This window comes from Rhipicephalus sanguineus, chromosome 1 (assembly GCF_013339695.2).
Source record: "Rhipicephalus sanguineus isolate Rsan-2018 chromosome 1, BIME_Rsan_1.4, whole genome shotgun sequence".
Classification (NCBI taxonomy): Eukaryota; Metazoa; Arthropoda; class Arachnida; order Ixodida; family Ixodidae; genus Rhipicephalus; species Rhipicephalus sanguineus.
The window spans coordinates 224,351,074-224,365,654 of NC_051176.1; the positions used below are offsets into that span (position 1 = coordinate 224,351,074).

General features: G+C 43.4%; 1 protein-coding gene across 1 annotated transcript in view; it reads right to left on the reverse strand.

Annotated features, from left to right (window-relative positions):
- The window catches only part of LOC119373190 (serine/threonine-protein phosphatase 4 regulatory subunit 1), a gene marked incomplete in the record, with an annotated part of 89,672 nt that overhangs the window by 74,349 nt on the left and 742 nt on the right, over positions 1-14,581 (reverse strand). The window contains 1 exon segment of the mRNA XM_037643195.2: positions 13,019-13,063. Within this exon segment, the coding sequence (XP_037499123.1) occupies positions 13,019-13,063 (45 nt within the window).

The window sequence follows — 14,581 nt, forward strand, 5'->3', positions numbered from 1 at the left end:
CAAAAAGAAAATGACCTGGCCACACTGTAGGAGTATATATAGGCTGTGCAATGAACCAGGATCTTCGCACTGTTATCAATATTAAAGGGGTCATGAACCACTTTTCCAAGTAATGATCTAATGACCTTAGTATCGGAGTTTACTGCCTCCCGAATCGATTGCCGCAAAAATTTCTCGAATCCGTCAAGAATCAGCGGAGTTACGGGGGTTTGGCACACGCTCCCAGCGCTTTCTCTCTTTTCTCGTGCCGACGAGCGCACTCGAAGCTAGACAGGCAGGGATGACACGGGGGAAAAAAGTTACGTCAGTGCGCGTCATGAAACGCGATCGCTCTCCCGCTGTGATTCGCTTGCACGAGTGCGGCTACCGTGTACTGAGGAGTGCGGCGCCGGCAAGTGGCAGCACCCCGCGGCAAGAAGCGCATCTGATCCGAACGCCGCTCTCGATTTACGTCGGCTATCGGCCAATAAGCATGCTATGTCTCTTGCGACGTAAACTGACAGACACCCCGCCCACCGACGAGTGAGAACCGGCCTCCATTTGAAAAGAGGGCGCCTGGGGAAACGGCAACTTCGCGCTCCGCTTGTGGCCTTTACACGGCGCGCACAACTGTAGTATTTGGCAGAGCAGTTCATAGCAGTGTCAGCTTTCCACAGGATGTGTTTTTTCAACAAGCCCAAGGGGTGCTTCATGAGCCCTTTAAAGGGACACTAAAATGAAAAAAATTGGTCTACACTGATTAATTATGCTACAAAAACTCTAGTGTTGTTAATTTCACCACCATAGGTTTATTAACCCTTTCCCTACCGAAGATTAGCTGAGCTCATCCACACGGTTTGTACTGCTCTGACTGAAGACAAGCTAGGTTCATCCCCGCTGAATAAAAGTGTTTGGACGCTCCACAGTTAAGCTAGCCCGATGGTGCAGTAAAAAATGTAAAAACATGCTCAATGCATGCATTTTGGTAGAGAAAGGACTTGATTCTTGTAACCAAAATTAGAAAACAGCCTCCTTCTTTGGGCACACATGCTGGCAACAGCTCTATTCATAAAAAATAAGTAACACCTTGTTTGCCCAAGTTTTGCGAAATTAATTTCAGTTCCCTTACAAGTGTGGCGGCGACTCACAGAGCACCGAGTGTGGCGGCGACTCACAGAGCACCGAGTGTGGCGGCAACTCACAGAGCACCACATATAACCTAAGTCATCGAAATCTGACGACAAACACATCTCTGCATATCAGCAGTGGGCGCCGATAGATGTAAATAAGCTCCCACTAGAACGTCCATGCTTTTCTTGCGCTTCTTTAATTTCAGAGATTTTCTTCACCAAAAACTGGAGAAGTTAGGTTACCTGGTGTGGTGCAGTGCAGTTAAGGCAATCCTCTGCATAATTTTCTTGTTTCTTGCAAATAAAGCAAGTTTAAATTATAAATAAGTGCCTTTCTATGTGCCTTGAAACAAGACAAGTAAATCAAAAAGGCAAATAAAAAAACAGCATTTTTGTATACTTTTTGACCATAAAACTCTGTAGGGAAAGGGTTAACTTTCACTTTTAAAACTCCCACCCAAATCTCCAATGGTGACATCACAAATTTCAGTTTTTTTTTTCCCCGGCTGCATCGGTTCAATGAAATTTCCTGAAACTTATGTTCAGTGCCGACTCCCTCAGAAGACAGAGTACTTAATTTTTACAATTTAGGAACTATGTGGGCGCTAGCAGACGCCGTTAAAATCGATGACAACACGATGGCTGGTGCAAGAACTTCAAGGAGTTGTTACCACTCACACATTCTTCTGGAGTGTTTTCTCACTTACCAAGCATCTCTTCACAGCAAGCAAGGTGTTTACAAGAAGAATCGTGTTTCTCTTTAGTGTCCCTTAAAGTACCTCACAGCCCAAAAATAAAATTGCGACTTTTCAGGTAATTGCAATGAAACAATGAATCAGCTTAGACTGATAAATTATACTCAGAAAACTGTGCTGTCAATTTCACCATTGCCCTTTTAGGTCCCAAAACCATGATATGATTATGATGGACGGCACAGTTGAGAGCTCTGGAAATTTTGACCATCTGGTGTTCATGAACGTGTACCTAAATCTAAGTAAATCGGCCTCTAGCATTTTGCCCCCATTCACGAGAAAAAATTTTGAGATAAGCAGATTTTCAAGATAAGCAAAGTTGTGCAAATTCCATTGAGATGTCCAGTTCTATCTAAAAATGTTATCACTACTGACCAGTTTCTGAACAGGAGCGCCTAACTGGCTCTTCGTAAAGGTTTTGAAGAAAAATAATGCCATACCAGAGCTATCAACCAGCTGTGTTTTTCGGCACTGCCTTTTTATTTAGTGCAGAAAGAGCGAGTGAGGCTGGTGTGCCTCGAAATAACACTTGCACATAGCATAGCTTTCTCGAATTGCTTAACACATCGCATCTGCCAATCGTCCCCGCCGCTGCGCTCAACTTTATTTCTTATCATGCGAAGCATGTTTGTTGTTTCATCTGATGTCACCCATGGAGTAGCTACATCAACACTGCCATGATCATCATGTGTGACGCCACGTTGTTTCGCTTAAGAAAACTGCCAATGGTCAAGGAAACAATGAATCAGTTTAGAGTCACGAATTATACTCTGAAAGCTCCACTGTCGCTAATTTCACCATTACAGACTCCGCACGTGAGGTCACGGATTTCGAGATGTTTTATTCGTATCTCAGCCACATAGGCTCAATGAAATTTTCTGAAACTTGGTATGCTAAGTCTTTGGGCACCTCAGAGGACCATGTACTTCGTATTTACAGATTAGGGACTACGTAGGACCTAGTAGACGTCAAAATTATGACGTCACTGCGATTGGTGCGCGTCACCACGCACATTTTCTTTTTGCGCATTTTCTCGCTTACCAAGTCTTCTCGCGGCAAGCTGGAGATTTTGGTATTGTGAAAGAGTAATTTAGTGATACGAGAAAACTAGTTTCTCTCTTCAGTGCCCCTTTAATGTTTGCGAATATCAGTCATTATTTTGTTACAAATAAAATGTGGAATTCTAGGGCTGTTTTGAAAATGGTTGCCTTACTATTTGAAAACTTTTCTGAACAGTATACTTCTAATAGTTTTTGCTGTTTCTCGTGAATATGTTTCTTTGTTAATGGATCAATTCTTGCGTATACTTTATTCTTGCGTCACAACATGAGCACAGGAGGGCTTCCTATTCCTTTTGCTTGCCCATGAAAAACAATCTGCTAAATATCAGTTGCCTTGACAGCACTTACCATAGAATTAGCCAATGAGCTTCACGCATGCACAAGGTATGTGCTCCCAATGCAGATCATGTGACATCATCATCTAGTGGAAAAAAAACTAGCTAACCATACAAGTTACGTGGCTTCTACATACATTTTTGTCCTGCAATGACAGCACAATGCTTACAGAAGGTTTACAATAGCAAGAATAAAGCTGACGTAAATTTATAAGCAGGCATCTGTGCTAAGGTAAGCTTTGGCACTGCATCACAAGCAACTTAAAAATATGATCTCGGAACAGTAGCGTAAAAATTCACACAGACGACAGAGCGACACAGGACACAGCGCTACTGTCTGCATGAATTGTTGCGCTAATGTTCCTAGTTATACACTACTAACTAGCCCACCAGTCTGTCCTTTTAAAAGATTAACAACCAATTTTTATGGCACCACAAAATCCCGAGCAAGCACCCCGCCTCAGCAAGTCAAAATTACTGGCAAAGTGGAGGAGGGGAGGAGCACTTTTTCAGCTGCAGCAAAGTTTTCTCACCAGAGAAAAACTGTGTGCACGTGGACACATCTCGTCTTCATTCATGGCACGGCACATTACAACGATGGCTCACAGAAACACAAAGGCAACAAGGTCAGACGGCAGGAAGCATGGCATGGAAGCACCTCCGATGACGAGCCAACGCAACAGGTCTAATCAAGAAACATTGATCTCCGAGGCCTTTTGCTGACCACACAGTCACGCGTACAATCTTGAAATACGGATCTCAAAGGCCATGCTTTTGCTCGCAGGACTTTGAAAATCGTCACGAGCGTCTTGCAGTAAATTCGGGGTGCGATCAGCGGGAGGGGGTGGTTTCCCACAAAGGCGTCGGGCATCGAAGTTCGAAATTTAGAGAGGGTGCTCGCTCAGGTGGAGGCGCTTGCTCGGATTTTTACGGTACCAGTTTTCTTTAGTGCAACAGAAAGCTTACTGGTCAGAGTGTAATAAGGGAATGGTAAACTAATGCAGAAGACACCACGAAACATTTAGCAGCACAGACGATGTTGTACATGCAACACATACTGCGAACAGTGGTAGGCGAGAACGACAGTTCTAGTTTACGCACTGCGGTTTGAGGCACGTGTGCATGCACCGCCCCTAGACATGGTTCCACTTTTTGACGCTAAGACAGCACCGCTTCTCAGAAACTCCTCCTTTTACCTCATAAAAAGTACAGAATGAAGCAGGAATGCCCAATAATAATAATATCTGGGGTTTAACGTCCCAAAACCACGATATGATTATGAGAGACGCCGTAGTGGAGGGCTCCGGAAATTTCGACCACCTGGGGTTCTTTAACGTGCACCTAAATCTAAGTACACGGGCCTCCGACATTTTCGCCTCCATCGAAAATGCAGCCGCCGCGGCCGGGATTCGATCCCGCGACCTTCGGGTCAGCAGTCGAGCGCCATAACCACTAGACCACCGTGACGGGGCCCGGGAATGCCCAATAATATACAGACTAATTTTAAGCGTGAATTATGGCAAGCCTAAACAGCAGACACAATATGAACAAGACAGCCATTTCAATAACCCATTTATGCAGTACCAATGCTTGTCATCAGGCGAGTTGACCGTGCAGGTTTTTGCAACTTTCAAATTCAATTTAATAATACAAATCTTATTCGAATTGCAAGAAGAATGCTACATTCTATCACTATAATTTAGTCTTTCCACTTCCTGTAGTATCTTGCGACAACATTTTCAGCAATCCAGGAACTTAGCTGGGAGATATACCCCCCCCCCCCCCCCCCTCCACCCAGTCTTGACTTAGCACAAAGTCATTTCCACCTGTTTGGGCCCCTGAAGGAATTCCTTCGAGGGAAACATTTCAACACTGATGAAGTGAATGGTGTCCTACAATGGCTCCATTGCATTAATAAATCTTTCTATGCCGAAGCATTCCAGGCATTAGCTAAACGTTGGGATAAGTGTAACTGCAGCTAGAGGTTATGTATAAGAACAAATCCACTTTCCACACTTTGAAATTTGTTTTAAAAAAAAAGTCCTGGATTGATTTGAACGACCCTCGTTCGGTTCATTACAATGAGCCAGTACAAATGCAGTGTATTTCAGTACATTCCTATTGCAAATGAAAAGCTCCTCTTAGAAGCAGCTTTTATTTTTGTTTTACTTCTTGCATTATTTCTAACCACAGACCGTATATTATCTGAATCAGTGACAAATTATGGCTATACAAAAATAAAATTGGGGGAATTTTAGACAGCAGCAAATAATTTGGGTGTAAAATGGTAACAGCCTGTCATCTCAGCTTAACTTGCAGTGTAGCAGCTGCTCGCATGTGTTCAGCATCTGGAAGCTTCTTCATGGCGAGACGATCCTTTGCAGACCCTTTGATTCCACTATGTGCTATTGATTCAATGATCGTGCCACGAAGCAATTCCGGTGTGCTGACAAAAGCCAGACAAGAAACTATGCTGCACCTAAAAACTGCAACAAGAACATGCTACACCCAAACTGTGCGAGAAATTTACCTTGCAGAGAAACTGCCCTCTGGGCCTTGCAACTGATCTTGCAGCACCCAGTACCAGAGTTGCCAGATGCTAATGAGCTAACAGTTAAATAATCATCACAAAAGAAGCTAAAAAAAAAAAGCAGCGAGACTTTTGCAAACAAGCTCAAAAAAAGTGGAATTGTAATGAATTTCCCATTCTGAAAAATATTTTTGATTACCATAAAAAAAAGTCACTCAAATATAAAGAGGATTTGAAAAAATCACTCATTTATTTTCTACAGCAAAAATATGCAAATCTATGAACAAAAGCACAAATTTACTTTTTAACATTATCTCCAGGGTAGCCTCTCTTTGGTTGAATGCACGTTTGCCAGTGCACGATTAATGTTACTTCTTGATTCCGCCAACGTACCGTATAAACGCGTGTAAGGGCCGCACCCCGTTTTTTTGAAGTGCATATGCTAAAAAAAAAAAATCCGCGTAAGGGCCGCACCCACACTTTCCTCAACCAATACGTATTCAAAATGCGCTTGCGCGTAAGCTTCTAGGCTTAGTCGATAGATGGCGCAAGAAAACGCAACCATCATCATCGTCACCAAAGTATGTATATATATATATTTTTTGGATTTTATTCGTGTTAAGATGTTCGTGAAGTGGGCTAAAAATTTAAACTTTTTTATTAGTATTCATAGACTCGCCAACTAAAGGTTAAAGCAGGATTTTATCTTTAGCTTCTCACATCTCTATACAAACGCGCTATCGGCGCTATCCATATCGGCATTAGCATCACCAACTTTGGCATGGCGTTCGCGTTCGGTTTGCCATTTGCTGTAGTTTTCTGCACTGTTCGATGACCTTCGTGCTAGCTTGTTTTCTACACGGCGTTCACGTTTTGGCAAGATGGGCAAGTACCTGAATTCGAGTATGCTCTCGAGCATCGGAAACGTGCCGCCGGCAGAAAATTCGACGTTGACGAGAAGTGTGTTCGACGTTGGTGTGCTCAAAAAGAAGCCTTGCGAAACACCAACAGCACTAAGCGCGCTTTCCGAGGAGAGCAGTGCAAGTTTCCCGATTTGGAAGAAGACTTGCTCCGCTATGTGACTGAAGTGCGGAATGATGGTCTTGCACTCACAACGGACATGCTGCGTGTGAAGGGACTAGCCTTGGCGACTGTACTTGGGTGGATCCTATCTGCGTGGAGCTCGGTGTCGACGGACATTGTGTCCCGAAGTTTTAAAGTCGCCGGGATATCTAACAGCTTGGATGGCACGGAAGATGACTGCTTGTGGGGTGACGGCGCTTCGCAGCACACCATCTCATCTCGGACTCCAAGTCTGAGGACTCGCCGAGTGACGACGATTGAGCACGTATGTCGCAAGAAATGTCGTATACTGCAATAAACGCTCTTCGTTCGCTAACTGGTGCGTTTTTACTTAAAGAAAAAAATGTCGCGTGTATGGGCCGCACCCTGAAAATAGGCCCTCATTTCTTGAAAAAAAGTGCGGCCCTTACACTAGTGATGCAGAACTATCGATGGTACTATCGATACTATCGATAGCTGAGTCACTATCGAACTATCGATGGTGAAACATACTATCGATAGCGCTATCGATAGTAAAACATTCGATGGTACTATCGATAGTACGAAATAAACAGCGCGGACGCACTGCAGAATAAACTTGGTTCTCCGCGCACGTGGTACATAGGGGAGTCGGAGGAGCAGGCTGAAGGACAAGAAAGTTTACATGCTTGTGTTCTTCACCAGACTGCTTTGCTGAAATATGATCATAAAGTCAAGCTGTACAGCTGTAGCGGAAAGGAAGCCTTTACATGTGGTGGGACTCCGCGGCTTCAAATTGATATTGCATTTTATGGTTAAAAAATAAAATTTTTTGTAAGGTGTAACTAGTTGCTTTTGGATACAAATTTATTGATGGATATATTCCGCCATTTTCACTGCGGAAATATATAATTTATCTGCCAAAAATTGCTCATAAACTAAGTGAAGCTGGTATTAGGCTATCGCAAATATTTTGACAATATGGCCGGCCAGCAACCGCATCAATATTCACATCACTATCGATAGTAATGTCACATGTTATGACGGTGAAGAATGCTGCAGCAAGACTGGGAAATACGGAGCTCTTTATTTGGGCGCACTTGTGCCCAGAAAGTCAAAACTCAAAAGCGATACATGCTGCGCACTGACAGCGGTCGGAGCAGTCGTCAGCCGTTGAGTAATCTGATCATCGGTGGAACACGTCTTCCTTTATACATGAGTCATCGAACCTTCCAGCGTTATCGCTGGTGCTCCCGTAAGTTCTCGAATGAACTTGACTATTCGCGTCCGGCGCGTAATCTTAACAGAATGATCTCAAACAATTGTGAAGCTTCTCAAATATTACGGCGCGGTCTGCGTCAAACGTTGCCAGCAGTCTTTGTGGGTGAAATTTGAATATATCAAAACAAAGAAGTAAACGCGCGTGGCAGTAATATCGCTAGTAATATTAACGATGGTACTACCGATTGCACTATCGATAGTTTGTCGATAGTATATCACTATCGATAGTTTCGACTATCGATAGTTTCAAAGAAACTATCGATACTATCGATAGTCAATTTACCGATAGTTTTGCATCACTACCTTACACGCGTTTATACGGTATGTCCGCCGCAGTGGTGTAGCGGTTAGGGTGCTCGGCTGCTGACCTGCTGGTCACGGGTTCAATCCCGGCTGCGGCAGTTGCATTTCGATGGAGGTGAAATGCTAGAGACCCGCGTTCTGTGCGATGTCAGTGCACCTTAATGAACACCAGATGGTGAAAATTTCCACAGCCCTCCACTACGGGGTGCCTCAAAACCAAATCGTGGTTTTATCCCCCAACGTATGTTTGACTTCAACACTCAACTGCTCAAAGTCATCGACAAACGTGCCATTGGTGAATGGATGATCACTAAAGTAACTATATTTGCTGGAAAAATGGAAATAAGCCCCCAAAAAATGCGACAAGAGACTGGAAAATTTTACAAGCAACTTTAGGAAAAAAGAAGCCCAAATCCACTTATAAGTGGAACTGGCACCTCTGCCCAGTACACAACATGCTTGCATGGTTCACTGTATCAGCTAACATTGGCAAAGACAAGTGAAATGATAGTGTCAACCTTATTTTGTATGTCCCCTACATGGCAGGTGGCAGTTGTCCAATACGCTTCAAATAGCTCGGCAGAAATTTCCATATTGGACCAAAACGATTTTGGGGCAGCCTGGTAACAAATGCTGATCAAATAAATGCTTGTAACCCAACATTACAGTAATGGCACACATCAGTAATGCCACGATAATCACCTGCCATGGCAGCTCAGCAGGCTGAGCTGCTGCGCTGCCAAAGTCAAGCACAAAGCACAGGACAAAGTGCAGACAATTGACACAGCATTAGCCTAGTGTGTCTTCACTTTGCCTTCCCTAGAGTGCTGTTAAGATTCCATTCTAATAATCTACTAACGAACAAGTCCAGCACGATATGGCAACATGGGTTGACTATAACTTCTTGTGGACTACCTTCAGTGACTGTGATAAGTGAAAGCGAAGATATGTACAGACTACATGCAACACATTGATATGCACAATGTGTTGCAACATTGCACCAAAATTTTCAAAACTGTGTCAATTTCTGAAAAGTCCAAGCACCTGAGAATTTTTCTACGATTACACTCACATAAACCAAGCAGCCAGACTACGCGCACAGCCCTCTTGCCTATCAACAAATCATTGGCCTAAATTTTCTTTTTTATGGTAAGCGCATGACGCAGTATGGTTGGTGCTCATATATAAACCTTCAAGAGCACACACAGCATTAAGAGATTTATTGATAAATATAAAGTCATTCCTGTTTACTAAAGTGTGCCTGCTGGATATGAAACATTCAATGGTCCTCACTGAAAAATCCACAAGTGTAAAACTTTTACAGTTCAAATAACCAGGAAAGCCGAAATAGGGGGGCCCTCAGTTGTGACCATGCTCAGACTATATTTTGCCAGAAAAAGTGGAAGCTAAATGAGTTTATCAAATCAAACTCTTGCCAATCAAGGTCAGGTTCCAAAAAAATTCCTAAACTAAAAAAAGGAAAGTTTATAGGAGAGTCCAAAAGAAATGCACAATGTGCAAAGCCTCCTTATAGGCACAATTCCTCACAATGTGCAACACAGCCACAAATTAGCCTTGCTGCTGCTTCTCAACATACATACAAATGCCAGCAGTGTTTCGACAAATATAAGCACCTTCTTTACCACTGGAAAATCACAGTACACTTTACCGGCAAAAGGGTGCAAATAATATCAGTTTTATGTTGTCAAAAAAGTTGTTCCTGCATTTTCCAAGTGAGTGGATGCACAAACGGAGCAGCATATGTAGTGCACTGGTTATCTCCTTCCTGGCTTTTTCTATAGAACTTTTCAAAGTCTGTTCCCTGGGCGCCGCCATAATCCTCTTTGGGCTGCGCTAAACCCCTCAAAAATACACTGCCGAAGCTGTTACGTCAGCCATTGTACTCCCGTGCGCAGCCCAGCATCGCAGCATTTTTTTTCTCTCCTGTGAAAAAGTCTATATCGAGTGCATTTCAATGTTTCATTTCGCAAATCGAAATGACTGCACCGCATTAACGACCTGCAACAATTGCAAACTTTTTTTACAGGTTTTTTACAGGAGGGGGTTTTTTTTAACAAATTTTTTTTAACAGTGAGGCACCTGTCTTCACACACAAACTATATCAAAGGTGGAGATACCTTTCCACTGCTTAAGGTCAATTAACAAGTGTTATCAAAAGACTTATAACATTTCAGGGCAGTTGTTTATATGAAATTATAAGGTGTCACAATTTATGACAAACCCATTATTTTAGAAAAAAGCACAGGGAAAAATTGTGGTTGTCTAGCGCACACCAAGAAAGAAACGAATGAGCACCAGACAAAAAGTGACCTTTATTTTTGAAGATCACTTGCCACTATCCATGACAAGGTACTCCCGCAAAATACCTTCATTCAAAGTTGATCACTTTGTCGCGCTATATTCAGGTCAGACTTGGAGCGGCCACCTTTCCAGTCTGCCCAGGGCCTTATAATTTGATGAAAACTTGACATTTTTTTTATTCCTAAAAAATGGGCAAGTCATATACGGTAAAGCCCTACAAATGCTAGCCATTGTCAAGTACAACTACGTGATTGCCTCTTAAAGCATCTCTACATAAGCTACTCTTTTTTAGTCATATGCTGCAACTTGGGTCAAACAGTTGGTACTGTGTTTCCACTAAATAGATGCATACAAACTGCAACTACTCCTCACACCGCATAAGGAAAGCTTAAGCAAGCTTGACTGCTTGTTATCACTATAGAACAACCAAATGCTCTGTTGAACAATACTGCAAGACTGTCAAGGTCATGCTCCGGCAAGAGAATGTGGGCTTGACTTTCTTAATCTGCATGATGTGTAAATTACATCCTTCTGATGTCACAACCTGGACAACTAATACAATTGTTTTCTCAATACCAGGAAACAATATTTCAAAGCTACATTAAATAAAATGTAGCTTAATAATTATTGGCCATATGCATTAAATTGGACCAAGACAACAAAGCAGGCATGGTAAGGTGTTCATGAAGCTCAAAATGGAGAACATGAACAGGCAACCAGTTACAATGGAGCTCAGAACTTGAGCAAGAAGCACAAGGGGGAATGAAACTTGTGCAATTACTTAACCACAGGAAGCCACTACTGTAATTGGTTTCCAATTTTGCCTCCTGTTTACAAGAAATTTGCAATAAACTGTACAAGTAGCAACCAAAATGCTTCTATTCCTTTTTTCCCAGCCTAGCTATTTTTAATCAGCAGTACAAGTTAAAAGCAACTTTTTTTGCTTTCCTTATGGCCACTGCACAACCTACACAAAATCTGGTATGACCATGGAACTATCCATTGCTCTTACAGCACTTTGGTTAACAGAAGCCATACTTTAACTGAGGCTCCGAAATGGCCCTGGGCTGTATAATTTGAATAGCTCTACTTGTTGAATTTGAAAACCCTAAATAAGCAATAACGCACAATAACAGAACAGGAACCAAACCTAGCAGTACCCATTCATGCACACGAATCATGCCTGTCTTGCCAATGCTGAAAACAAAAACAGCAAAGGCAAAGATTTCGCAGATACGGCCAATTTATGGCCTCTTCATATCACAGTCCCATGCTTTTGGAGCTGTAACTGTTATTGAATGCAACAGCCATTAGCAAGATGTCACTGCCTAGCTATGGCCGCTCGCAATTCACTGTTCACAGTGAATCGCGAGACTGCTTTTTGTGCTTGCATTTCATGAAATGAAGATTTGTTGAATCTGTATGCTTACAACTGAACTACAGAAGCAAGTTTATTTGGCTTACATTTCAGGTAATGTTACTGGTTGCAATATACAAACTCAATGGCTTTACCACGGCTGAAAGTGATCGACATCAACTCGCGCTGCGTGTATGGCTGGTTAGGGCCAACATGCAGCCAACAAAGCAATATAACGTGCTACCAATCACTTCACTATCCACGGAGAATGCTACTTCTAGCAACAGCACAAACACCAGCTTACAAACATCGTACTGCTCAAAACTGCGCTCTGCATTTGATTCTCAGCACCTATACATTACACACATGTGGCCAATGTCGTGGGAAGGCGGGTGGGAGGTCAGAGTTAATAAAATTGATTCGTAAGAAAGCTGCACACCTTACAAGCCTATTTTGCATAGACAAGTGTGCTGAGGAATGTACAGACCGAATTTCATTGAGATCCATCGATTTCTGAATATCACCGGAGATGGCCTTAACAAGGCACATAAATGGAAAGCTAAGCAGTGCTATTGTTTTACTTGATAACGTTTTATAAATTGTGTCACCAAACCTAAACTTGCTTATTGTACTAAAGTATTGCAGCAAGCATAAGCACATCCACAAACTGAAAAGTACATATTACTAATTTCAACAGTTCTTTGTAAGCAGTTTTTGGTCTTTTCATTAATGAAGGGCACAGAAAGAATGCATGGTTAAAGACCATTCTGCTACAGAGCCTTGCTGAACAAGCTCTTTCTCATTCCACTGGATTGTGGAAAGAGCAAGAGTCATAATCATTAAACTTCTATGTATGCTGTCACTTCACATGAACAGAAGGTAGAATAGAACAAAGGCTCCTTAAGCTGAACAGCAAACTGTGCCCACCTTCGTTCTCTGTATTCAGCGAGTCTGCTTCACCCAATGGGGGCCCTGCAACATGACAAAAACAGTATAAATACTGCATAATATGTGCATAAGGGAAATCTGTAGAGTCAAGGCTAAATGTTTTGTTAATGCACACAGCTGTCAAAGCAGTATTAGGAGAATGAGTTCTGTTAAGGTATGCTTTAGTGTACAAGTGAGTACACCTTGATTACTTGGATCAGCAGTAATGCACTCGCGCAGCTCCTATCACAAAAAAAAAAAAAACGGTATCAGAGCAATGTACTCCGATCTCATGAATATCCAAGGCACCGCGCTAGATAAGTTACCTCTCCACAGTTGCCAGCCAACAAGAAGTCGCATGGCTTCGACCACACGGGGTTTGACGGCGAAAGATGCTGGCGCCGCGGCTAGTAAGCAACTGCGGCCTTTTAAATAACGCCTGGCCCGAGCGTAAACCCCACGTGTAAAACCTCCTCCCCGACATGGCGCCGCAAAATCACGCAACACACCTGCCGTTGTCGTGATCTGATAAGGACAAAACTGCAGGCCACGGACTCGCGGCGCGTTTGACCGCAAAGAAGACCGTAGGCTGCTGGGCACTAACCCAATTACGCAACGTACGAGATTTCAAAGGGAAGTAGCAAGGCAGAAACACAACCTGTAGTCTCTGGAAAGAAATTATGCGACTGCGCTGCTGTGAAGCCACGCTGCAGCACGGCACACGTAATTTCGACGCCACGCACAATCGCCCATGATTTGACTGAGCATTGCCAGCCACTAGCAAAGGAGCCTAGCTGCGTTAGGGTTAGAACCGAGGGCGGTTGTGAGCCATCTCGCTTTACTCGAAAATGACCGGCGAAGTGCGCGCCTAGGGCAACGCCTGCTGCAGTAAACGCCCAAGTAGCTCTCGGCTGGTCGCTCTCTCCACCCCCATGGGCGAGCCCGAGCGGCGTCCTCGCCGTTGGCGTTACCGGGACAATGGAAAGGCGCTCGCGTCAATCAAGACAAGCACGTCGCACGCTTCATGCGTGCCACACTCACTGGAACTCCGCTTGTGCCTACGTCAAACAAACCGATCAGCAGCAACTGTTAAAACGCGAACAATTGTTTTACCATAGCGAGCGCTCCCGAAGTAAAGGGCACATAGAGGCTACAGTGAAGGTAAAAACATACAAAAGTACCAGAACGCCGCACGATAATTAAGAGCCACAGTGGAGTAATACTGCATGGAGAAAACTTTTCTTCGCCCACGAGAAACAAGGACAGATGCACAAACTATACTGAAGCTAAACGACCTCGCACCAATCGGCGGGCAGTCAGCTACTCCACAGTGCAATTTTAAATTTGAAGCCGTCGTAACCGCCCAAACCGTCAGAATTTCAAGAATGCACGCACCGGTTTCCGAAAAACGATGCTCAAAAGCGAAAGACGAAGCCGACAGCAGATATGCCAAGTCACAAGTTACACGGTAGGCTGGCTAAACACAAAAACAAGCAGATGTGATTGCCAAAAAGCGCAGCCCCACGCAATATTACCAGTCAACCGCGTCACGCTGACGGAGGC